The sequence below is a fragment of the Colletotrichum aenigma genome, assembly GCF_013390185.1.
Source record: "Colletotrichum aenigma strain Cg56 chromosome Unknown KSG_Cg56_contig06, whole genome shotgun sequence".
Classification (NCBI taxonomy): domain Eukaryota; kingdom Fungi; phylum Ascomycota; class Sordariomycetes; order Glomerellales; family Glomerellaceae; genus Colletotrichum; species Colletotrichum aenigma.
In genome coordinates this window covers 4,361,925-4,386,985 of record NW_023500912.1, presented here as the reverse complement: position 1 = coordinate 4,386,985, position 25,061 = coordinate 4,361,925, and the positions used below count along the sequence as shown (strand labels likewise).

General features: G+C 55.9%; 6 protein-coding genes across 6 annotated transcripts; 4 read left to right on the top strand and 2 right to left on the bottom strand.

The window, feature by feature from the left end:
* Positions 1–836: 836 nt before the first annotated feature.
* nucS-2 (Nuclease S1) lies at positions 837–1,875 on the bottom strand (the record flags this gene model as incomplete). The annotated part of the gene is made up of 3 exons (XM_037325436.1): positions 837–1,430; positions 1,486–1,577; positions 1,644–1,875. The coding sequence occupies 3 exons, from the start codon at positions 1,873–1,875 to the stop codon at positions 837–839; spliced, it is 918 nt and encodes a 305-aa protein (XP_037176341.1).
* A 1,831-nt stretch (positions 1,876–3,706) lies between these two features.
* Positions 3,707–4,517, top strand: pnc1 (Nicotinamidase; the record flags this gene model as incomplete). Its single annotated transcript, XM_037325435.1, has 2 exons — positions 3,707–3,772; positions 3,888–4,517. The coding sequence occupies 2 exons, from the start codon at positions 3,707–3,709 to the stop codon at positions 4,515–4,517; spliced, it is 696 nt and encodes a 231-aa protein (XP_037176442.1).
* Positions 4,518–9,145: 4,628 nt separating this feature from the next.
* On the top strand, positions 9,146–12,733 carry HMGR (3-hydroxy-3-methylglutaryl-coenzyme A reductase; the record flags this gene model as incomplete). Its single annotated transcript, XM_037325434.1, has 2 exons — positions 9,146–12,294; positions 12,346–12,733. The coding sequence occupies 2 exons, from the start codon at positions 9,146–9,148 to the stop codon at positions 12,731–12,733; spliced, it is 3,537 nt and encodes a 1,178-aa protein (XP_037176338.1).
* Positions 12,734–13,805: 1,072 nt separating this feature from the next.
* ATAD3B-3 (ATPase family AAA domain-containing protein 3B) lies at positions 13,806–15,861 on the top strand (the record flags this gene model as incomplete). The annotated part of the gene is made up of 2 exons (XM_037325433.1): positions 13,806–14,066; positions 14,116–15,861. The coding sequence occupies 2 exons, from the start codon at positions 13,806–13,808 to the stop codon at positions 15,859–15,861; spliced, it is 2,007 nt and encodes a 668-aa protein (XP_037176441.1).
* Positions 15,862–18,889: 3,028 nt separating this feature from the next.
* On the bottom strand, positions 18,890–19,522 carry CGCA056_v010185 (uncharacterized protein; the record flags this gene model as incomplete). The annotated part of the gene is made up of 1 exon (XM_037325432.1): positions 18,890–19,522. The coding sequence occupies one exon, from the start codon at positions 19,520–19,522 to the stop codon at positions 18,890–18,892; it is 633 nt and encodes a 210-aa protein (XP_037176339.1).
* Positions 19,523–21,317: 1,795 nt separating this feature from the next.
* Positions 21,318–24,801, top strand: patI-4 (Cytochrome P450 monooxygenase patI; the record flags this gene model as incomplete). The annotated part of the gene is made up of 8 exons (XM_037325431.1): positions 21,318–21,340; positions 21,417–21,953; positions 22,005–22,346; positions 22,429–22,643; positions 22,779–22,886; positions 23,847–24,553; positions 24,604–24,738; positions 24,796–24,801. 8 exons carry the CDS (start codon positions 21,318–21,320, stop codon positions 24,799–24,801), a joined length of 2,073 nt encoding a protein of 690 aa, XP_037176340.1.
* Positions 24,802–25,061: the final 260 nt, after the last annotated feature.

Genomic DNA, 25,061 nt, shown 5'->3' with positions numbered 1-25,061 from the left:
GAAGCTGATTGGATGTCCATCTTCGTTAGATCAAGTAGGCTCCGTTGAACCAACAGATAGTAGAACCTGCATCGAGACTGTGGTATCCATCATATCCCAGTCTCATCCCGAATCTGCCTTGCTTCACCTTACTCTTGCACTTGCTGAACCTCAATCTCACCGTAGTTCCACTAAACTGTTGCCTCGTCGCTGCCTTGTTGGTTGTCTCCACGATAAGGCTGACCTAGGACGTACAGACGCAAGAATCCCATCAGCCACCCCCATAAGCTGACGACGATCCTCCCGCCGCCATTCAGGGTCCATCACATGCCGTGGAACCGAAGTCCTGGGTTCCGCCAGATGTCCACTCGGATGAACGCCGATGGCACCCCCAAAGTCCTCGGTACCTTCCTCGTAAGCCGGGAGAGAGAGACGAGCCGCAGCCTCAGCAGGTGTCGTCAGCAGGCAGCAGCATGCGAATTGAGTAATATACCATGTCAGAATGCCCACGAATAAGAACATCCAGAATTTCCAAAGTCAGTGATGAGATTTTGTGGACATGTCCGACACCGCCACGCTTGGCTGTGATGGAAAGCAGTCTCCAGTCTCGAGCTGACTCCATCAGATGCTGACGAAGCTGAACATTTGAGACGAAGAGGTGTCGAATGACGTGAGTGCTATTCCTTCGATCTATTCCTGATACGAAAAGAATGCAAGTATGCAAATGCTTGAAACATACCCTGCGATGCATCCCGCATGCACGTCGGCCCTTGGCAGCGCGGGCTGACCCAGCTTGACCGATGCTCGGAGGCTCCGACCTCCACCTCCGGCGACCGATAATCTTGGCCCTCCCCCTTTCAAAGCTCCTCAAACACAGGTCTCGTCTCCGAAGCCAACTTGGCAGCAACGGCATTCAACCAAGCCCCCAGCCTCACGCCCGCGCGCCCGATAACCTCGTCGACGACCTCCCACGTCTGGTCGTAGTACCCCTCGCTCAAGTCGTGCGCTTTGAGCCACTGCAGGCCGGGCTTCAGCACGTGAGAGCATACAAAGGCGTTGGACTCGGTCGCCCAGCCGAGCGCACACGTGCCCGTCGCGAGGTCGACGCACTGCCCGGACGTAGCGTTCACTCCGGAGGCCGCGTGCCGGGAGAAGAGGTCGGCGGCCCAGGAGGCGGCGGCGGCCTTCTCCTGCGGGATGGAGAGGTGCGGGGCCAGGCCGCGGATGCGGTGGGGGATCTGGGTGTCCCAGACGGAGTGGAGGGACATGGGGCCGGTGCAGCGGCCGTTGGAGGGCTGGCGGCGCCAGCAGACGGGGCGGATGTCGTTGCCCCCGCGGAGGAGGCCCGTTGCGTGCAGGGGCTGGTGGATGTCGCCGAGGAAGTGGATGACGAACATTGTGGCGTTTTTGCGGTTGATGAGAGGGAGGGAGGTGTCGAGGATTTGGGCCGTCTGGCGGACTAGTCAGTAGGCGAGATAAGACGTAGAGATGAAAGGAGAGACGCACGTAGTTTTGGATGGCGGAGATGACGCAGCCGCTGGAGGGACAGTCTTGGGGGTATTTCATCCCGCATAGGTTGGGAGGATCATCGCGGGGATCTGGTGAGTGTGAGTTGGAGATGTTCAAGCTGGAGCTGGTGATAAGAGGTATCTATCATTGCTCACTGATGTAGTGGTATTTGCTCGCCCAGCCCATGTGGCCTCTGAGGGTATCAGCCCAGGTGGCGGCATCCGAGATGTCGTAGTTGCGGTCGTTGGCAAGTAGCTTGCCGACGAGAGCAGCAGCTTCATCCGTGAGATACTTCTCGGCGAGGTAGCCAACTGTGCGGTGGCCGACGTTGCCCCATGATAGGACCGAGGGAACGGCGCAGGCCAGCAGCGCCGTGGACAGACGCATTTTGACGCAGTGTGAGGATCTGGCCTAGGTGGTGATGGTGACAATGTTGTTGTTAGTGTTTACGAAGGTGAGGTTGGACGTTCGAGGCTGTGAGATTCTTATCAGGAGCCCGTGTTGTACCACGGTTCTGCGACACTCCAACTGTTTGCATCGTGCTTCTGGCGTGTCACTGGCTCACTGGATGAGGCACCTGAGAAAGAGTGGCTGCCATCTGATGTGGCGTCACGCTCGGGGACTTCCGTAGCTGAGCAACCGCCGAGGCGCTGTGATTGGAGGCTGGGCGGCAGGGCTGAGACGCCTTGAGCTGGGGGCTTGCTTGAGGCGTGCTGAAGCTCCAGCTGTGGGAGCTCTCTCCTTCTGTAAGGATAGCTGAGCTTCACTCGTGAGCTCCAAGCTGAGGGTGCTGAAATGGCATTGCAGCCCCTTGGTGTGTTTGGTCGAGGTGCCCGCCATTGGGATTTGAGACCACCCATCCACTTACAGCCAGCCAGCCGCTCACCGAGAATGTCGGGGTAGACATGACGTCCCGATCGGCGCAGTCGGTGGTAATGATTGTCAGGGTGAGTTCACCGAGCACCTCGAATCTTGATGCCCTGAAACCAACGGCTGCCGACGTCGGATGCCCGCTGATTGGATCTTTTCCAACCCTGAGCAATCCCGTACGTAAGGCCAAAACCTGAACGGATTCCGGGATTTGTTTTTTCAAAGAAAGATCTTTTGTGCCTCGTACCATCTTGTTGAAATGAGGAGGGGCCCAGCTCGACATGGGCTGCTGCAGACCATGTTCATCACATCGGTTGAGCATGATCATGTCTCACAATCCCCATCACGAATGAATCACAAGAGTGAAGCTCGGAATGCGCATGCCGTGCCCTGAGCCCAGAGCTCAGAGCTGCGAGCCCCCCGCGGGGGAACGGACGGCCGCCGCGCCAGTGGAGTTTGGCGGCAGCTTAACGGTGCCGTAGAAGCCTTGGCAGTGCTTAGCTGGGTCCTTGCAGCTTCTCCCATATGGTTCAGCTGCCCCAAAGTGGCGCTGCTGTTTGGTGGTGACGTGACGATTCAGGGTTGGCGGCCACACTTTTCCAAAAGTACCCGATACTTGAGAGAACATCATGATTGTCGCGATTTGCAGGATTGGCAGCGCCGTGTCTGCTGCTGTAGGGGGTTCCCTGAGTCCATCAACACCTAAAAAAGAAGGCCAAACAAACAGCGATTGCCCGAGTCAAGCTGCGCGCTCTCCTTGATGAACCAGCCAGTCAATATTGACGCCCAAATTGCGATAAGATAGTGCATCCGAGCCCTCAGATAGCCCGCTTGAGCCTCTAGGGAAATCCAAGGGCAGATCAACCTCGCTGTAATTTGCGGTTCCCAGGGGCTGGCCCGGCCTGTAGCCATCCACGGACAGCGCGAGATTCCCCTGCTTACCACGTTGCTGTCTGCCGCCCAACGCGGTAGCGAATGGAACCCGGCAAGCTCCCCACTGAGGTAGATACCTGTCGCGATAAATAGCCGAGGCCTGATAAGGACCCAGGATCAGATAAGGCACCTTTGCGATATGGATACCTTGCTGCTGACACAGCTCGCCTTATCGTGAGAGGCCCGTCAACCTTGCACGCGACTCTGCGACAGTTTGCAATCACCAACTCAAATCGGACTCACTGTCACGAGTCGACGGACCCGTCTGCGCGGATTCGACGCCCTAGAGACAGCCCATCGAATCACACCGATCCGCACAGACACCGTGTTTGTCTGCTGAAGAGTGGCTGAAGAATATATGCGAGGCAAGCTGAGTGCAGGCAAGCAACGAGCAAACAAACACGACGCCACCAACATGGCCGAGGAATACTTCAGACCGGCGCTGATTGTCGTTGACTTCCAAGAGGATTTCTGCCCACCTGTAAGTAGACAACTTCTACCAATCCAAACCGTAATCATGGTTCCAGGCCCAGCCGGCAATGATCGTCAAGGAAATGGAGGAATAACCCGCTGGGCGTGTGACTGACACCATGGAGCATGGCTCACTCGCTGTCACCAACGGCCGCGATATCCATACCGTCGTCAACGCCTTGTTGAAGCTGCCGTTCGTCGCCAAGATAGCCACCAAGGATTGGCACCCCACAGATCACATCTCCTTCGCCTCCAATCACCCAGGAAAGCAGCCGTTTGTTGACTCCATCGCCATCGTCAACCCGCGAAACAGCGCCGAGACGTATCACACCCGCCTGTGGCCGGTGCACTGCGTCCAGGGTACGCCCGGTGCGGAACTGGTACCGGAGCTGGATGCCTCAGCCGTCGACACCGTCATTGAGAAGGGCCAGATGAAGGAGGTGGAGATGTACAGCGCCTTCTACGACCCCTTCCAGTCGTCCAGGGTCGCCGACAGCGGGCTTGCGGGGGCACTGAAAGGAAAGGGCGTCACTGACGTATTCGTTGTCGGATTGGCTGGCGACTACTGCGTCAAATTCACAGCACTGGATGCGAGCAAGGAAGGCTTCCGGACCTTCATCGTCGAGGAGGGAACGAAGCCGGTGGACGCAGAGAAATGGGACGACTGCAAGAGCGAATTGGAAGCCAGCGGGGTGAGGATTGTCAGTGTGGAGGGGCCGGAGGTCCGAAGGGTTGGCACGGCACGACGGGGATGAGGGGCCGAGAAATTGTCGTTCCTTTGAGCGTCGTCACATGAGACGAGGCCAGAAGGTGGCATTCCCGCCCCGTCTGTTGGTGCAGGGCGGGCCAAGCGCAATAGTCTCCGTTTCCTGTTCTGCACCTGGAACGCGATCAAAGTATCCTTCCGTACGGTCTCCGTGTGCGGCATCGTGTTTCAAGCACTCTTGTTGGTCTTTGGGTTTCTGACAGTCCGTCAGCATGGTCTGCTAGCGTGTGTTTGCTCTATGCGCTTGCTTGGATGCAGCCCTACCCTGACGAATAGCTGCCTGTAAAGGCTCGATCGAGATAGGGTAAACGGCATAGCAAGCTAGTTTGCTGGCCCAAAGATTAACAGTTTCTCCCGCAGTGTGGTTTTGACAGCTGACTCGATGTTCCATGAATGCCCTCTCCCAGGTCAGCCCGGCCAGCAGGTCCAAAGCCCCTCCGTGGGAGCATTGGCCATTGATAGTCGCAGCGAGAGCCCAGAAGGTATCCGTTCTGAGGAAAGCAGAAGAGTGGCTTCGACTGGGATTTCACAGCAAACCAGTGACAGCGGACAGGGACCTGCTGCGCCGCAGACGTGGTAAGGTGTGCTTGGGTATCAGCGCATTGCGAGGGTTCCGTGGCCCCGCGACGCTGGAGGTGCGGCAGTGGGAGAGCGAGGGGCCTTTGGCTGGTCCATGCGGTGGATGGAAGAAGACGGGGAAGAAAAATAGGAGATCGCCAGGGGTTGGCTGCAGAGATCTGATGTTGGCGGGCGTCCTATTGGGCAGGCGATTGGCAACGGCGACGAATGGAGGCTCACACGGGCTCACCGCCGGGCAGTACCCGCAGTCCCGCAGACGTCGAGAGTCAAGACACTGCTTCATCGGTGATGCCCTGGTGTATTGTGGTTGAGAAAAAGGGCCGGGCGGAGGGGTACGGCGTCGGATTGAGTGGGCGACGGACAGCGGAGGTCGACGAAAAGACCAGGGACCCGGCGTGTCAGATCAGGTCTGCGAGGCAAGCGCGGGAGAGCGGGAGAAGCAATCAGTTCTTTTGTGATGTTCCCAGTCCCAGATGGACAGATTGGGACAGAGGGCCATGTCGATGAGGGACATCTGGGGGAGACGGGGCAGGGAGGGCTTGAAGCAGCAAACCGGCCGAAGCAAGTCAGCATGGGACAGCTGGACATGGGTGTAAGCCATGATGGTGCGTGCAGGCAGGTGCTGAAAGAATGTCAGCGTCTCATTTCTCGGTGAAGGATTCGACAGAAGGAGTTGGGGGCGGGAGAATCCGAAATCCGGTGATGATGAGTTTTGGTTCAGGACGGGAATGAAGAATTGGAAGCGAGAGAGCTGCATGTCAGAATTATTATGGAAGGACGATGGAAGACGGCACGGCACGGCACAGCAATGGATCGCAGTTGCCATTGCTGTTGCAGGCAGTTACGGATACAATCGCACTTGCCAGCAGAAAAAGAAAAAGGCACAGCACAGCGGGCCAGTCCAGGCCAGGCAAGACCCACTGCAATTCCACGAAAGGTCGGCTGGGATTGGCTCAATCACGTCAATGTAACCCCGGTGTAAATCCGGGTGCGATGGGTTCCATTGGCTGCGGGCAGTTCAATCCCAACGTCAGCCAGCACAAGGAAGGAAAGACCCAGAGAACACGCCTCAGCAGGGGAATAAGCACTCCACCCGGTACGGACACCAGCTCCTGCAGTCGCAGTTGCAGTTACAATCGCAGGCAGGCAGGGAGGGCAGGCAGTTGCAACTTCACCTCCAATGCTCCTGCTGGTTCGCCTGCCGGAGCCGACACCGAAAAGAACCCAGATTAGAATCTGCCTGGGAAAGAAACGAACCGCCCTCTGTTTCTCTTCTCTTCTGCTGCAGAAAAGGACCTGCACCCTTGGACCCTTCTCGAAGACCGCCCGTCGTCTCGCCGGATGGGACCCTGCCTTACCGCCGTCCCTGCTGCGTCTGTGGTGTCATGATAAATAACGGACTCCATATCAGACACACGACTGAGAGTTGCCGCACACCGCAGGGCCGCCGACCGACCGCAGCAGGTCCCGTGTCTGTGTTTGTGTCTGTGTTCCGTTACGCGGCGTTGGCGGTGCTCTTGGTATCCGTAGTTAGTTCTTGGTTAAAGCAGGTAGTTCTCGGTGGTTTGAGGCTTTGGGCAGTCCAGTGATGCAGGTGCCGAATCATCGAGGTCCCTTATCGGGCTGGCACGAGATAAGACAGACGAGCTATCGCCCACGGGTCACCACCAATCCGGCGCCAATGCTCAGGGACCAAGCTACGAAAACATGGAGGAGGGGCAGACACCATCATCTAAGAGGCCGAGAAGCAAACAAACTACACGATTTAGGCAGGATGCTACAGTGTGGCGGTCCTCGAGCCATTGTGCTAGACCGATTGTTCTTCCATCCACCCGGTACCTACTGTGTATGCCTTTGGTTCGTCCATTTCACTCAGAGGGAGCAATAAAAGTTCATTGGACGAGACGAGACGCGCCATCTGTGCGGCGCTGCAGCTGCGGTAGCCCCCTGTGACACATGCACTACTGTCTGCCTACCTGTTGCCTTAGTCTTTTGGGGGCGCTCCATCATGCTAAGAAGGCAGAGTGACGCCTGGCTTCCGCCTGGCCTTTCCTTTCCAGATAGCGCAAAAGGCATGGACCTTAGCGGGTGACGACAGACATGCCGGGGCGGATGCGACAGCCCAACGTCTGCCCAGCCGCCCCAGCCCAAGCAGAGACATGAAGGACGCAGTAGGCAATATGCAACAGGGGCATCGGTGTTGTTATCAGCTTCCTTTGCGCTGACTACCTGCATGTTGACTACCTAGCTAAAGATATTGCAGACTTCCAATGTCAGAAATGGCGGCCAAAGACGAGCTGGGTGGAACCCTTGTTGGCTGAGCTGTTTGCACAGGCTGCAGCGTTGGGGGGGAAAAGTTGACACACAGCCCTTCTTACCCAATCAGGCAAGGCGTCGCAGAGGAACCGCGGTACATGAGGGGCGGACCATGATCGGTAAATTTGCCATTGCTGGGCAATCCACGTCAAGTCCTTTTTTTTTTTTTTTTTTTTTTCCTGCGTCTCCTTTTTGGGTGAGAGACGAGATCATCATCGGCCACAAACCTGCCTGCTGCTCCCCCCCCAGTGTCCCCGTCCAGCCCAACACATCTTGCTGGGATTAGCATCACTCAATTTCGTCCCGTGTGGAGCTGCTTGTACTTTGCCTGCCACGGTAAATTCCCGCTGCGAACGGGTACCTCAATTTTGCTCTTCGCGGCCGGTACCAATTCCAGGCCTCTCTCTGGTCCTGGCTCTGCTTCTTGGTTCTTTTTCCCTCTCTTCTTTCGGTGTCTCCTGTCTGTTGCAATACAAAAGTACTTCGTACCTTGATACCTTGGACCTAGAAAGACAAGCATCCGGGTGTCAGCAACTCTGTTTTCTTGCTCTGTCTCCGACTGCCGCCTCCTGGCATCTTTAAACGTGCTGCTCCCGCCCTCCTTCGTGAACGTCTTAGTGCTTGCTCCTTTCCTCCAACATCACGACCTATCCTTCCCGCCACCGACAACAACTGGCCTTATATCCCTTGGCCTGTAATCTACATATCTGAAGGGTCAGCATCGGCGTCAGCATCATCGCCAACGGCACTAAGAGCCTCTCTTAGTCTCTGTGTGTCCCAGTCCAAGACAACCTAGGACTTGAACAACACCATACACGCACCCTGGCCTCCGACCCCCCCTTCGACCCGTTCCGACCCAGCAGCAGGCTCCATATCTACAAGTAAAAAGGTACTTGGCCGCCGTTGCATCGCGAGGGTCTTGTTTCGCTCCTCCTCCCTCTCCCTCAGCTTTCCCCTACGCTACTCGCAGTCAGTCCCGTCCTCTTCAACAGGAAACCGGCGCTGCGTACAGTAGTAACCCACTCCTCCGAATTTGAGCACTTCAACAGCTCCTTGCGACTTCGGCTCTCCGCAACCACCGACCAGCCTCGATCTCCGACCGGATTCTCGACTAATAATTTTTCAAATTTTCGGCCTGCCCTGTCGCCTTCCTTCTTCCTCCCTCAACATCGACTTTTCTCACGAAAAGTTGTTGTGTGCGCGCATAATCCTTGAGGCACTAAGCTGCACGTTTGAACACGAAAGACGTCAACGGCGCCTCTCTGCTCCGTCGACTGGAACAGGTACGTACGATGCGCAACTCTCGACCCCTCCTCCAACCCAATTGGCATTACAGTTGCAATTGCAGCTGCAGTTGCAGCGCATCCCGCACGGCCCCGTACCGTACCGCAGAGCATACTGTAGTAGTTAGTACCTACACCACAGGCGATGCAGCACTGCACGAGAGCTTAGCACCACACAATCAATAAACCGCGCCGCCAAACCTAGCCCAAAATTTCCTCATTCCAATTCAATGGCCCGCTTCCCGCTTCCTCCCCCAAACCACCCCTTTCGCGACTTTTTCGCGCACTCAACAACGGCCCTGAGCTCCGTTTCCAACTCTCGTCAAGGCGTCAATTGCTAACTGTCCGACCCAGACTCTTGCTTCAGACCCTTTGATCCGATCTTCGAACCCCAAATGACTTCCTAATCGTTACGGCTGCATTCACCGCTCCATTCGCCATGATATCTTCATCGCTTCTCCCCAGCCGATTCCGGGGCGAGCAGCCTGCCGCCCAGGCCGCTGCTCCCTCCTGGCTCAACAAGAAGCTCACGCCCGGCCTCAAGTTCCTCTCAAAGGTCGCCTGCTCCCACCCGATCCACACCGTCGTCATCGTCGCCGTCCTCGCCAGCACTTCCTACGTAGGACTTCTGCAGGAGAGCCTGTTCGATGCTACAATCAGTGTCCGCTCCGCCGACTGGTCCTCCCTCACCGAGGGTAGCCGCCGTCTGCAAGCCGGCCCCGAGACTGCCTGGAAATGGCAAAACGTCGAGCCCGAGGCCACTGTCGCCAAGGACGTCGACCACCTCGCCCTCCTGACCCTCGTCTTCCCCGAGTCTCAGTCTCCCGAGTCCATCAACACCGCCCCGCGCACCCACGCCGTCCCGATCCCCCAGAACCTGTCCGTCACCTCGCTGCCGCAGACCTCCAACTCCCTGACGAGCTACTCCCAGGACAGCGCCCTCGCCTTCGCTGTGCCCTACTCTCAGGCTCCTGAGTTCCTCTCTCTTGCCCAAGAGATCCCCGATGCCTCTAGCGACGAGACCCAGACTACGGTCCACGGCAAGGAGAAGAAGATGTGGATCATGAAGGCCGCCAAGGTTCACACCCGCAACAGCCTCGTCCAGTGGGTTCGCAACGGCTGGACCGAGTTCATCGACCTGCTGAAGAACGCCGAAGCTCTGGACATCGTCATCATGGTCCTCGGCTACCTCTCCATGCACCTGACCTTCGTCTCCCTTTTCCTCTCGATGCGTCGCATGGGCTCCAACTTCTGGCTCTTCACCAACGTCCTCTTCTCCTCGGTTTTCGCCTTCCTCTTCGGTCTGTTGGTCACCACCAAGCTCGGCGTTCCCATCACCATGGTTTTGCTGTCCGAGGGTCTGCCTTTCCTGGTCGTCACCATTGGCTTCGAGAAGAACATCGTCCTCACCCGTGCCGTTCTGTCCCACGCCATTGAGCACCGCAAGCCCAAGGACAACAAGGAGGACAAGAAGTCCAAGAAGTCCGAGGTCTCGTCCCCCAACGTCATCCAATACGCTGTGCAGGCCGCCATCAAGGAGAAGGGCTACGACATTGTCAAGGACTACGCCATTGAGATTGCTGTGCTCATCATCGGCGCCGCCTCTGGTGTCCAGGGCGGTCTCCAGCAGTTCTGCTTCCTCGCTGCCTGGATCTTGTTCTTCGACTGCATTCTGCTCTTCTCCTTCTACACGGCAATTTTGAGCATTAAGCTGGAGATCAACCGCATCAAGCGCCACGTGCAGATGCGCCGCGCCCTCGAGGACGACGGTGTCAGCCGCCGCGTTGCCGAAAACGTGGCTCAGAGCAACGATTGGGCTGATTTCAACGGGAAGGCCCCCAAGGAGGCTTCTTTGTTCGGCAAGCAGATGAAGAGCAGCAACGTCCCCAAGTTCAAGGTCCTCATGGTCACCGGATTCATCCTGATCAACGTCATCAACATCTGCACCATCCCGTTCCGCAGCTCCAGCTCTCTCCCGAGCCTGTCTTCTTTGACCGGTGGTCTTAGCGCCGTTGTGACCGCCCCTCCCGTCGACCCCTTCAAGGTTGCCTCCAACGGTCTTGACGCTATCCTTGAGTCGGCCAAGGCCAATGAGCGCCAGACCGTCGTCACTGTCCTCACCCCTATCAAGTACGAGCTCGAGTACCCCTCAATCCACTATGCTCTCCCTTCTCCCGCCAGCAAGTCCGGCTCCAGAGACGACGACGAGTATGACCACTTTGAGAGCTATGGCGTTGGTGGCCGCATGGTCGGCAGCATCCTGAAGAGTCTGGAGGACCCTGTTCTCTCCAAGTGGATCGTTGTTGCCCTCGCCATGAGTGTTGCTCTGAACGGCTACCTCTTCAACGCCGCTCGCTGGGGTATCAAGGACCCTAACGTCCCCGACCACCAGATCGACCCCAAGGAGCTGGCCAAGGCTGAGAAGTTTAACGATACCGACTCGGCCACCCTGCCCCTCGGCGAGTACATTCCCGAGACGCCCAAGCCCGCAACTCCGGCACTGTCGGACGACGAGTCTGAGCTGTCCATGACCAAGGCCAGCACCCCCGAGCCTCGCACCATTGCCGAGCTGCAGAAGATGATCGACGAGAAGCGTGTCCACGAAATGAGCGACCAGGAGGTCGTCGGCATGTCTCTCCGCGGCAAGATTCCAGGTTACTCTCTCGAGCGCGCTCTCAAGGACCACACCCGTGCCGTCAAGATCCGCCGCAGCATCATCTCCCGTACCAACGCCACCTCCGACCTCACTGGCAGCCTCGAGCGCTCCAAGCTTCCCTACGCCGGCTACAACTGGGAGCGTGTCTTCGGTGCCTGCTGTGAGAACGTCATTGGTTACCTGCCCCTCCCCGTCGGTGTCGCTGGCCCTCTCGTTATTGATGGTCAGAGCTACTTCATCCCCATGGCCACCACTGAGGGCGTCTTGGTCGCAAGTACCAGCCGTGGCTGCAAGGCTATCAACTCTGGCGGCGGCGCTGTTACTGTCCTGACTGCCGACGGCATGACCCGCGGACCCTGTGTTGCTTTCGAGACTCTCGAGCGTGCTGGTGCGGCCAAGATCTGGCTTGACTCTGACGCTGGTCAGTCCACCATGAAGAAGGCGTTCAACTCTACCAGTAACTTTGCTCGTCTGCAGTCCATGAAGACTGCTCTTGCTGGCACCAACCTGTACATCCGCTTCAAGACCACCACCGGCGATGCCATGGGCATGAACATGATTTCCAAGGGTGTCGAGCATGCCCTCTCCGTCATGGCTTCCGAGGGTTTTGAGGACATGAGCATCGTTTCTGTCTCTGGTAACTACTGCACGGACAAGAAGGCTGCCGCCATTAACTGGATCGACGGACGTGGAAAGAGCGTCGTCGCCGAGGCTATCATCCCTGGCGATGTCGTCAAGAGCGTGCTGAAGAGCGACGTCGACACCCTGGTCGAGCTCAACGTTAACAAGAACCTCATTGGATCCGCCATGGCCGGTTCCATTGGTGGATTCAACGCCCACGCTGCCAACATTGTCGCCGCCATCTTCCTTGCCACCGGTCAGGACCCCGCCCAGGTTGTCGAGAGTGCCAACTGCATTACTGTCATGAAGAAGTAAGCAAAACAGCCATTCCTATTTATCACTAGTTGCTAACAGGTCCCCAGCCTCCGCGGATCCCTCCAGATCTCCGTCTCCATGCCCTCTCTCGAAGTCGGTACCCTCGGCGGTGGTACTATCCTCGAGCCCCAGAGCGCCATGCTTGACATGCTTGGTGTTCGTGGCCCCCATCCCACGAGCCCCGGCGAGAACGCCCGCCGCCTCGCCCGTGTTATCGCTGCTGGTGTCTTGGCCGGTGAGCTGTCGCTTTGCAGTGCCTTGGCGGCCGGCCACTTGGTCAGGGCCCACATGCAGCACAACCGTTCCGCTCCTCCCACGAGGACTAACACTCCCGCTCCCAGCGGAACGATGACGCCTGTCGGTCTGGCCATGACCAGCGCCGTCGAGAAGGCCAGCAAAGTGAGCGCCGCCGCCGTCGAGCGATCGCGCCGTTAAGCACTTGGCTTGCTGTATATACGCAATTAGCATGATATAATTACGGAGTTTTGGGGATAGAGTAACATCACATGGCGACTGATACACCATTTTCGCATTCGCTGCATTGCGTTTCAGTGATTGGAGGAGGAGAAAGCCCAGCACCCGAGTCCGAGGTGCGCTGGTAAGCCCAGCATGTATTTAGAGTCAGATACAAAAGAGTTTTTTTGTCTTGTAAGCGTGTTTTGCTGCTTGTGATTTCATCTTTCGCGCCACACTCCTGCCTTGATTTGTGGCTGACGGCTGCTTAGTCATTGTGGCGTTTACACGTACCATCACATCACTTCTTCGCTTGCTCGAAAGGAGTCTACGAACACGAGGCACGATCAACTTCAATTTGTGGTCGTGCAGCTGCGTACAAACTTCGGCAGGTATGTTCATCTCGACAAGGGTGTTTCCAATGTCGTCAAGGTCCAGGCCGCCATCGCCAAGGGCAGCATCCCCCGGCGCCTGAGCCGATCTCCCCGCCCGGTTCTGCCTAGCGATGTCCTTTTCTCCACGCCCTGATTCGCTGTAGGCATCTTTCGTCCGATGGCTAGGCCGCCAGGCTGGGCCGCGGCGAACGGCACGCAGGATTCAAGGCAGCGCAGGCAGCAATAGCCCCGTCTATGGACCGTGCCGCAGAGGACCCTCTCCGAAACAGGCAGATTTCCCCAAAGAACGATGTCGGATATCGAATTCTGTTGATCCTTTTGACATTGTCTTGAGTCACAGCACCCTGGGACATGGTGTATCTGATGCGGTTCCGGTAGCCGGTGACTCTTTGCTCGTCCGAGCGGGGTACGGCTGCCTGCATCTAGGACTTTTATGCCTAGCCCCTGAGGCTTGAGTCTGTTTACCTTGATCTCCCAACTACATGATCAGAAGGTCGTTCGCTGGTATAAGAATGTCCTCGTTCAACTTCGCAGAGGGAAGAGATCTCACGGACAAATCTGTTCCTGGAGGATACCGAAGACCCTTGCGCCATCCTACAGGACTTCCATCAGCACGTCCAATAGCACGTGGAACAGCATATCCAACAGCACGTCCAGCCATGGCTCGCACCAAGCAAACCGCCCGCAGAAGCACCCAAGATGAACCCATCGACGAGGAGGATCAGAATGAGATCAATGGCACTCTCACTGAGGAAGAGAAGAAGCGCCGCGAGGAGCTCGAGAAGGCTCCCATGCAGATCGAGCTGAAACATCTCGAGAAGCGATGGACCAAGAAGGGCCGGGCGTATATCGCCGAGCCAAAGGAGGATGAAGACCTCCCCGAGCAGAAGACGAACTGGTATGAAAAGTACGCTCTTTGCGTAAGTATCCATTCCCTCCAAGACAGAGGCTTGGTGTTGACATGGCCAGATCACCCGCGAGTACAACATGCAAAACGAGTTCGTCTGCCGCACATCCCTCGAAGTCAACTCTCCCTCGCTCAAGACCATCCTCAAGGACGTCATCGGTGGCATATACCCCGGCCAGTCCTACATGACATCCGACATCTCCGTCGCCTTCCCCCCTCGCAGCCTTTACCACTACCGTGACGACCTCGCCGCCGCTGGCAACGACCTCGACCCCGACTCCGAAGGCGCCCGCCACCTCCCTCTCCTCCTCGCCTTCATCGACGAGCACTTTGCCGACACCATCAAAAACACCGCCAACCTCCTCGGCCAGCGGCTCATCAGCTACGAGTACCTCTGGACCATCTTCCGCCCCGGGTGCCTCGTCTACGCCACCCGCCTCAGCCAGGCCCGCGCCTACAAGCTCCGCTCGTACGACTACGTCTGCGGCCAGTGTCCCGGCCTCCGCCTCGGCGTCGAGTACGTAGACTTCGACGGCGACGACTTCGGTATCCGTTTCGAGTACCTCCAAATCCCCGCGTTCCAGGGCGCCGTCGAGGTCGCCGCGCTTAACGCCATGCCGCTCGCGCACCACCCGTCGCCAGAGGCCGTCACGGCCCTCCTCACGCACCGCGGCCGCCGCTTTGAGGCCCTCGCGGGCCAGAACTTCCGCGAGTACAAGGGCGTCGCGCTCGACGAGCGCATGCGCCGGTACAACATCGACGGCCGCGTCATGGTCGACGCGCAGACGCACCACCGCATCAACGCCGACGACGCCTTCACCGTCACCGCGTTCCCCAAGACCGCCGGGGAGAAGCGGAAGCAGGCGCTCGACAGCGACGAGATGGACCTCGTCCCGCGCGAGACGCCCGCCGACAAGTTCGCGCCGCTGACGGACGAGCAGGCGCTGCTGGCGGCCCCGACGGTGCGCGGGTTCAGCTTCGCGGAGAAGCGCTTCTTCGACTTCTTCGTGGACAAGATCCGCGAGATCGAGTGGAACACGAAGTGCTTCGAGCAGCTCGTCCTGCCGGAGACGCAGAAGGAGCTGGTGCAGGCGCTCGTGGCGGAGCACACGGCGCGCGCGACGGCGGGGGCCGAGTTCGACGACATTGTCAAGGGGAAGGGCAAGGGCCTGATTCTCGTGCTGCACGGCCCGCCAGGTGTGGGGAAGACGCTGACGGCGGAGTGCGTAGCCGAGTTCAGCCGGCGGCCGCTGTATATTGTGTCCTCGGGCGACTTGGGCACGTCGGCGGAGGCGCTGGATGAGAAGCTGGGGCAGACGCTGGATCTGGCGTCGACGTGGAAGGCGGTGCTGCTCATCGACGAGGCGGATGTGTTCCTTGAGAGGCGCTCGCTGCATGATTTGGGGCGGAACAGCCTTGTGTCGATTTTCCTGCGCACGCTGGAGTATTACTCAGGCATCCTGTTCATGACGACGAACCGCGTGCGGACGTTTGACGATGCGTTCAAGAGCCGGATCCACGTGCCGCTCAAGTATGACGATCTGCCCAAGGAGAGCCGGCTGAAGGTGTGGGAGAACTTCCTGGCGGGCGTCGAGGGCGGCGTGGAGGTCGACGAGGAGGGGTACGAGAGGCTTGCGGAGGGGAACCTGAACGGGCGGCAGATTAAGAATGTGGTGCGCACGGCGAAGAGCCTGGCGGCGCACAAGAAGCGGAAGCTGGATGTTGGGCAGCTGTTGCAGGTTGTGGATATCCAGATGACGTTTGAGAGGGAGCTGGGGGATGGAGGTGTTGATGAGGTTGAGCGATAGAGGGCTTCAAGTATGTGATAAGGCAGTAAACGAATGCCATAATTTTTGAACTTGACCGTATCGTGATCATGTCTGGGAGTTGGCCTTGCAGCATGGGTCGTGGAAGCAGGGTCAATGAGGGGTAATTGGGAACTCTCAAGACGCACCTACTCGTCAACGTGATGTTTAGGATTTGGATCTAGGCAAGTGCGTTGACCCCTAGCGAGGCGGCGGGATTGAGAACCTCACGTCTCTTTTCTGCATTGGTTGACTTGATGTCCATGTATAAGTCAGGCATGAAGAGGCCTTTGACAAACCTTCAACCCTTAAAGCTTACCTTCACCGTTCCTGCAAAGTTCAAGCGCTAACGGCACCCAGGTGATACAGCCGTATTCTATCTTGTGGCAGCAACAGTCTGGAGTTGTGGCAGTCACCCAACTGCTAGTATGCGCCTGAAAGTAGAATCGCCCAGGTCATAAGCACTCACAGTAACTAACAAAGAAGGATCCTTATCTACCACAAGCATCACTCTTAGGCTTCTGGTCACAGTATTACAAGTTTCAGGTAGTCGAAACGTAGCATGGCCGATACGTCAGATGAACCGGGCCGTCTCCTCGAGCATTCTCTCGGCGGAGCCTTTCCAACTCGAGTATCTGTGCCACGGAACTCGCCTTCATCTTCTCCATAACCTCCCGCGAGAACTCCTTGTTCTCTTCTGGTCTCATGGAACTCGCCGGCCTGTGCGACCCAGGCGGTCTGGGCTTCCTGTGCCGGGAAACCCACTGGTCCTCTCTGCCAATACTCAGCGGCCCATTACCGAATTGAAGCACGACCATTTTCATCTCGGGCAGGAACAACTGCCCGCCACCGACCTGGTACAAGACGTCCAGGAGCGGCTCGCACATACCCATACTCCACGGATGCACGGCGGAAACGTAATCGTGGATCGTGACAAAGGCCCCGCCGGCCGTCACCTCGAGCCGGACGTCTTTAGCCCGCGGGCGCCGGGGGTCAGTCCTCGTGTCAGTACAGTCGCGGTGAAGGTCAACCCGAAGCGCCTACCACTAGTCGAAGCACGCGAGCCAGACGGTGATAGTTGCGACCTGGGGCTCCATCAGAGACTCTTGTGACATGGGATGCCAGCTCGGCTCGAGACCGGCGGCGGCGGCAGAGCGGAAGTAGGGCTTCGTTACGTCGCCTGGCTCGTAACACTGGTTGGGGGCGACCTGTATCCCGGTGTCGAAAGGGTCGTCGAGCGTCCAGAAGAGTCGCTTGCTGATGCGAGTGGGTATACCGGGTATATTTCGTTTGGGATTGCCGAGACTCCCTCCATGCTGCTAGGGACCGACGGACAGGCCGGTTGTCCTCATGGTCGATGGTTGCGCTTGTGTTGAAGGCTCGGACCAGAGGAGACAAAATAGTTTTATAAATCCCTCTTGATCTTGCTGTGACTCAAATTGGAAGGACACTGTCGCCCCAGCTCGTGTTGGAAGCTGCGACGCAGCGCCTGCCTCCTTCAACACCCGTTTCACGGCCCCGCCCCGGCAAAAGCGGGTCTCTCACCCACCACCGCCGCCCGATCGAAACTCATTCAATCAAAATCGTCACCAAACGCATTTCATTGCAAAATGAAGCAAAATAAAAAGAATCAGTCGCCGAATGAGGCAAAAGAAACATGACAAGAGTGGGATTCGAACCCACGCCAATTTCTTGACTAGCACCTGAAGCTAGCGCCTTAGACCGCTCGGCCATCTTGCCTGTTGGGAGCTGCACTCAAAAGTCCATACATGAACCATAGATCAGTGAGGAAGAGCGACAACGGCTACGTTCGCCTCCCTGAGTCGTCTATTTGCAGGCTATTTCAATTAAGCCCGCTGATTGTGGCTTCTGCTTCCGATGTATCTTGCGGGCATTGCTACTTATGACTGAATGGTGAGCTCAACCCGCGGCAACGAAGTACAAAACCGGCATGCTGAGCACCCACATCAGGGCGTTGAAACTCTCCAACCTGCCAGTGCCCCTTTTCCTTTTGAGTTTCTTTCGTACTTTCAGTCGAGACTGATGAGCTCTGAACACCGGTCATCAATATTAAACCCCGCCTTGAACTGTTGTAGAGGACATCGGCATGCCCTGAGGGCGTCCGAAGGTTCGAGGCTATCTGTACAAAGAAGCTAGCGTAAACGGACGCAAGTCAATAATGGTGCTCGAAGAAATTAGCTCTCAACCGAGCCAACAAAATTCTGCATTAAGAGTATACAAGGGGCTTCATGCTATTCTGCGCCTCCGCTCCTGAATTCGTTATTTTCTACGGGTTTCTACATTCATCCGAGTGCCAGCTCGTAGTCTCAGATAAGCACTCTCTCCGCTGACGCCACGCAGTCTGGGCAAGCCTTTGGGATAGGAATTTTCATTCAGATTCAGAACTCTGGAGAAGATGACCGCCTTGAGCCATCAAAACACATCGGCCGTGTGTCATGCTCAAGTAGCGGCCGACATTCCTCACGACAGCCCGCACTTGCAGCATGATAAGCTCGGCTGTTGCGGAATTTAGCTTAGCCACAAGAATCGCAATGCTCCCAGGTTGATCTCAACTGTTCGTTGCAACGGCCTTGGCTGTCGGCCCAGTTTACCACCTGAATGCATGGGGTATCGGAGTGGTCTCGTTCTCTGGATAGACATGATCGGGATGGAACTCACGGGAGAAGGCCTGCCCACTCTACGGCCTGGCTAGCCGATTACACTGTGGCACATTCAGTTGTGAGCAAATAGTTTTCGTATTTGCGAAGGCCCATGGGATGGCATGGCTTCGTTGTGAGTTCCAATTGTCAGCTATCGCTTGGACAGGACGATAGTTCAAGCCGTAACACCTTCTACCAGCCAGTCAAGTCAGCTACGGACACCATGATAGGAACTTTGGAATTTATCGAATATGTGCAATATTGTCAGGGCAAAATAAGCTACCTATTCAACGCCAAAAGAGTATCCCAGGAACTCCGCGAGCCAACCAATTACGAGGCCATTAAGCCCAGCTATTCCGACGAAACATTTCCTAAGAGTACGAAATGTACAACCCATTCTCGGCATCATCCTGCATAAACACCCGCCCATCCTCTCCGTTATTGAAGTTGACCGCCAGCTCCACGACGATCCTCTCCTGGCATTTGACACTCGGGCCGCCGTGCGTCGCAGGGGCGGAGAACTCGGGCTGGTCCCAGAAGGTGAAGTCCATGCCCGGGACGAACTCGCTACCCTCCTGGAACGGTGCGATCGTCGTGGGGTTGATCAGCACGTCGCTGCCGGTGGTCCACGTCGGGAAGCCCTCGGACTTCAGCTGGCGCGAGGAGACGAGGCCGTTGCCATCGACGCGGAAGACGCGGTTTTCGATCGAGCCCTGACGCCAACCGAGCGAGCAGGTCTTGGCTGACGGCGGGATGCCGGTGAAGACTACGACCTGGCGGGTGATGTTGGTGTGAAGGTCGAGATGAGGGACGTTGTCGGTGGGGTGGTTGGGTTGGTTGGCGGACTGGTAGACGTTGAAGTGTTGGGGATGGGCGATCAAACCCGGGGTCGCGGTTGACGCGCTGGGCGGGACCGAGGTCTGGGAGCATTCGCGAGGCGCGGAGGGTAGGGACGCAGCAAGAGAGATGATGCTGGTCAGGGCGAGGAGGAGCTTGGAAGACATCTTGAAGCGGTGAAGAAACTTGGAGGAGGTTGCACTAGGCGGGTTGAAGAAGGATATAATGCGGTGAAACTCTGGCGTGGGACAAGGCGGTATTGTAGTGTGTGTAACGATGAGATGCTGGTAATGGAAAATGTGAATACGTGTCGGAAAACAGCTACCACTTTATATCTCCTCGGCATTGACATGAAAATGGCCGAGACATTCATGATAGCCCCCGGACTGCTGTACCCAGCGGGGCTGAAGCAAGGCTTCTGTTGGCATCAAAATCTCACGATCGGCCTCAGCTCCGGGCCCAGGCTTAGCACTGACAGCTTCCAGCAGGGCTTGAACAGCCTCGACCCATGACAAGCCCGCCAAGGCTTTCGCAGCATTCAAAAAAAAAACAAAAAAAACCGACCTTTCAGCCAAATAAGCATAAACACAGGCTTCCGTGGATGTTACTAGACTCCGCCTCGCAGAAGCTCCAGATGAACCGCACGAGAATCCGACGACTTGCAGCTGATCCCGGTTGTGCACGTGTGGGACAGGAAGCTAAGGCTAAGTGCGGGGCTCAGTGCGAGAATGCATAACAATGGAATGCGATCAGGATTGGCGTCTAAATTTAGTCGCTGGTATTAGCGGGGGAAGGATCTACAGGATGGCTTGTTGGGAGGCTGAGGCTTACACAGGTTGGTCAGGGTGGATGCAGTCTTGGCTCGAGCCCGAGGTGCGTAAGCAAGACAAACCTGCATGAGTTATATGAATGATCTAGCCTGATACTATGAGCAATCTAAGCTGGGGACATAATCTCAAGGCTTGCTCACCCTGCTGATCCCAACCTTCACCTAAGACATCACTTCATGTCCTTAGTTCAACTGACGACCCTCAAACTTGCAATCAAAGTAGACAAGGCACTCGTCAGAAGAATAGAGCGTGTTGGTTGCTTATAAGCTCTTCGCCTCAACACTGGATAGATTCCACGAACACAGCCGCAAGTATCACATTGACTCTGACATTCCAGAGGTCCCGGTTGGTCGAGGCCTTTCCACAAACCGAACCGACTCTGCATTTGGTACGGCCCTCGGAGAAAAGTGCAACCCTTCGTCTTCCCCAAAGTGCTTAACTTTGCACATTCAGAACATAATTTCATGACCGTAGACTTAATGGAACCGTTTCAACGTGTCGTGGTTCTCAATGGAGAGGTTCAGCCGTTAAGCCAATCATTGGTTCTCGGCATGCCGAACCTCCACCTCGGGGAGTCAACGTTCCCCGATCCACCGGCACTTCAAGTCTGGTAGTTGATTAACACATTTCCATAGCACCACACCAAATCCACAGGCAAGAGGCGCCGGCATGCCCCGATGATTTTCAAGGCCTCGGGGAGCTTCTGCGCAATGATACTGGCGAGGATTGAACATTACCTTTCCACGCCGGGAGGCGAAATGCTTGTTCTCCTTAAGTACTAGCTAGATCCGGTCCTGCGAGCAATGAGTTCGTTCAAGTCACACAATAGGTTCTCCTTTCCTACAAATCGGTCGTCTGTTCTTGTCATTCTCCCTTACACCCTCTTAACCCCAGCAACGCCACGCAAAGATGAAGTTCCTCTCTCCAGAAACGATGCTGTCGAGTCAAGCGTTTGGGACAGGCATCCTCATTATTTTGCTTGCATGGCTAGTTCGGAAGTTCGTGAAGGTGATAAAGTTTAAGAAGCGATACCGTTTGCCCAACCCGGTTCCCGGATTACCACTAATTGGGAATGCCCATCAAATCCCACGACACCTTCCGTACCTATTCTTCCAAGACTTGGCGAAGAAGTATGGCGAAATGTAAGAAGCTCAAGTGAGACTACTGCGCAATCAGTATCGTCGAATAAGTATGCACATGAAGGTGCCTCTGACCGTGACCCTACGTTTAGGTTTACAATCAACATCGGAGGAACGAACTGGCTATTTCTCAACTCCATACGAACTGTCAACGAGCTCCTGGAAAAGAGGGCAGCCATCTACTCCTCAAGAATGAATCTCCCAATGGCTTGCGACCTCGTGTCCCGCGGCAAACGAACCCTGCTAATGCCCTACGGAGACTTGTGGCGTCGAGAGCGCAAGGTCATGCATCAGATTTTGAATGCTACACAGCGCAACATCTTCGAGCCGTTCCAAGACCTAGAGTCCAAGGCTTTGCTCCTCAACTACCTCCAACGTCCAGATGAATGGTGGAAGAGCCACGGGGCCTTTTCCGGCTCGGTCATCATGAGCGTCGTTTTCGGACGCCGAGCCGGCGTTGATGATGCGAACTTGAGCGACTCTCTTGCTGTGTCTGATGAGTTTGTCGAGTATCTCATGCCCGGCCGCGCGATCGTCGACCATTTTCCTTTCCTCGCCGATATAACATGGTTTAAAAGTTTGCAGCCGTGGCGATGGTACGGCGACGACTTGTATAAGCGTACTCGCGCGTGAGACTCCCATCCAGACTCGCTAATTCACAATCACTCATCAACGTAAAGGGTATACAAGCGAGAGCTGGATCAACTTCGCGAACGGCGAGCACAGGGCAAACAGCGGGACTGCTTTATGACGGAATTCCTTGAGAAGCAGCACGATTCGGACTTCACCGAGGACGAGTTTCTGTTCATGGCAGGCGCCCTCATGGAAGCTGGCACAGACACCACTCGCGCATCTTTGGACCAATGTGTGGCTGCCGCCGCGTTGTGGCCGGATTGGATTGAGCGTGCTCGAAAGCAGCTTGATGAAGTATGCGGTGCTCACGCCGAGCGATTGCCGACCGCCCAGGACATGCCGAACTTGCCAATTATTAAGGGCGCAGTGAAGGAGAGTGTTCGTTGGAAGTAAGTCTTGCACCCCTGGAAGCCGTCTCATGTGGATGGTAGGAAATGCATGAATTACACCGCTGACGGGTCCCGATGCCAGGCCGACGATTGCTGAGACGGGAATCCCTCATGCGTTGATGCGAGACGACGAATTCGAAGGATATAAAATTCCAGCGGGAACCATCGTGACGTATAATCAATGGGCGATCGCAAATTCCCCGGACGAATACGACCAGCCAGAGAGATTTTGGCCAGAACGATTCATCAACGAAGATCTTGACAAGCCCGCCAAGGGACATCTCGGATTCGGCGCAGGTAAGATGCCATTTTCATCTTGGCAAAGTCCATCGGTTCCGTCTTGGCTAAATCTTAATTGTCATGCAGGGAGACGACTTTGTGTTGGCTATAACGTAGCTATCACTAACTTGCACATCTCATTGGCTCGACTAGTCTACTGTTTCGACGTTCTGCCAGTACCTGGCGCGACGATCGACACCTCGCAGTCACCCAAGGTGACGAAGCATGGTCCGTCATTCCAGGTGAAGATCAACGTCCGAAGTGAGTCCCATCGGCAACTCATCGAAAGAGAGTGCCGTGGAGCAGCTATTTAGAAAACATTTGATGCAAAACCAGGCACCACTTTGCGCAGGCTGGATAGGCGTCAGCTTTTCAACAACTATCGATTCAGGAATCATGGACTTTAGTAGGAGGAGGTCTTCTTGTATGCATTGGTGCTTAGAATCATGGATAGTGGAAGCAAGCCAACATAAGGCCTTTAATAGGATGACGATCTAGTGTGCGACGGAGAGGCGCTTCTGGAAAGCACAAAATCATGACCGTGTTCTCGGGCTTAATTGCTGTCCGCGAAGCCGCTTACAAGACGCTGGTGAGGGGCCGTTCCCCACATCATCGCCAGTGATCGACAAGGAGCGGGCCTCAGCTTCGATTTCCATGTCTGTCCGATTCAGCCCCTTTTTGCCTAGAAGTGTGAAAGTTAACTATCTATTTTGTCCTGAAGGACGCGTTTCGCGTTTAGGCATACATATCTCAGTCTGGTTTATTGCTAAGGCAACTTGGTACTGTGAATCAATCTCCACGGACGCCAACCACCAACCAATGGCCCCTCAGACCCAACGGTGGTCTTGAAGCACGACAAGCAACCAACTCACCCTGACTCTATCTAGCCAGAGATCAAGATCATATAAGAAAGAACAATAAGCGCCTTTATGATGGAAGGTCGAAAGCGAATCCTGCCTGGGAAGGACCTGGTTGACGGTGATGGTCGCCCGTCTGCTAAGAGAAGACAACTATCCCGCCGACCACCCCGGGCATCACAGGCATGTGATTCTTGCGCAACATCTAAAGTCAGATGCGACGATCAAAGGAGTTGCCGAAGGTGTCTACGAAAAGGCATCGAGTGCATCAGAAGCGCTGGGCCATTTTGCGTTGCCGATGATCGGCGTGAGCTTGCACAGGATGACGTCTCCCCTCCCGTCCTTTCAAGAACCGTTTCGCCAGCCACGACTGCCGTGGCCGAAAAAGCTGCTTTGGAGTTAGACATCGGGCAGGGCTCATGGGCGGACGACACGTTCCTATTCAATGATTTCCTGACCTCATTTGGAGCGCTCGATGTCTTTGGAATCGATTCATCCATGCTGTCTTCGCTTGCGCCTGTGCTGGCCCCGAGTTCACAGGTAAACCTACAAACAGAAGCGCGGCCATCGTTGCTCATTGAATCTAGTGGCCAGAGTGTGGTCTCTGATGAGGCGAGCAAAGTCTACGACAACACGCTGGGTAACTGGAAGCCGGCGCAGGGAGCCTCTTCCAGAACCGAGTGTCTTTTCATATCGGTCACGGAACACGCGTCTATGGTTGGTCAGATGGGGGAACATGATTTGTCGTTACTAAGTCATCATCTGACCGCGGAGAAACGAGACCAGATCGTGTATCTGGTTCAGAAGCATTCCGCAAATCCCCCAAGTCTGGCGGCAGCAACTTCGTTCCCTTCAACAAGAATTCTCGGAGAGATGCTCCAGATATTTCTGTCCAAACAGCAGGACGACATTGTCGGAATGATTCATCTGCCCACCTTCAATGTCGCTGACTGCGACCCTCTGCTCCTCGCTGCCATGGTATCGGCTGGCGCTGCGTTTTCAACACATCCTTTGGCAAATGAATTTGGATTTGCGTTGATGGATGTAGTAAGGATGGTTCTGATGGATTCTGTGAGTTGGTCCGAGAACCTCTTCGCTCTCAAATTCTGACGATGCCTCAGGGCGACCGAGACAACGCAATGACTCGCAGCCTGCCATTCATCCAGGCCATGACTTTGGTGTGCGAATGCGCACTCTGGAGTGGAGACCAGAGGAAGACTGAGATGTCTGATGCTACTTCGGCCATTCTTGCGTCGGTACGAAGAAGCTGATGGTGATGGATTGCTCATGACCTTTCGATGCTAATCAACAAGCTCTAGATACTACGCCATAGCAAACGATTGTTTCGTGTATCTTACGAGTTGTTCACGCCATCCGTGAACGGGCACGAAGAAGAATTGCACCTTTCATGGATTAAATGGGCGAATCAAGAGTCCTTCAAGAGGTAATTAGCTTCCCTTGATGTGATCTGGCTGTGATGTGATTTGGCTAACATGATCTAGAGCCGTTCATCGGTTTTACCTGCAATGTATACAACGAAGCTCCTTCAGGAACACACCCTCTCCGGTACCCAGCCACG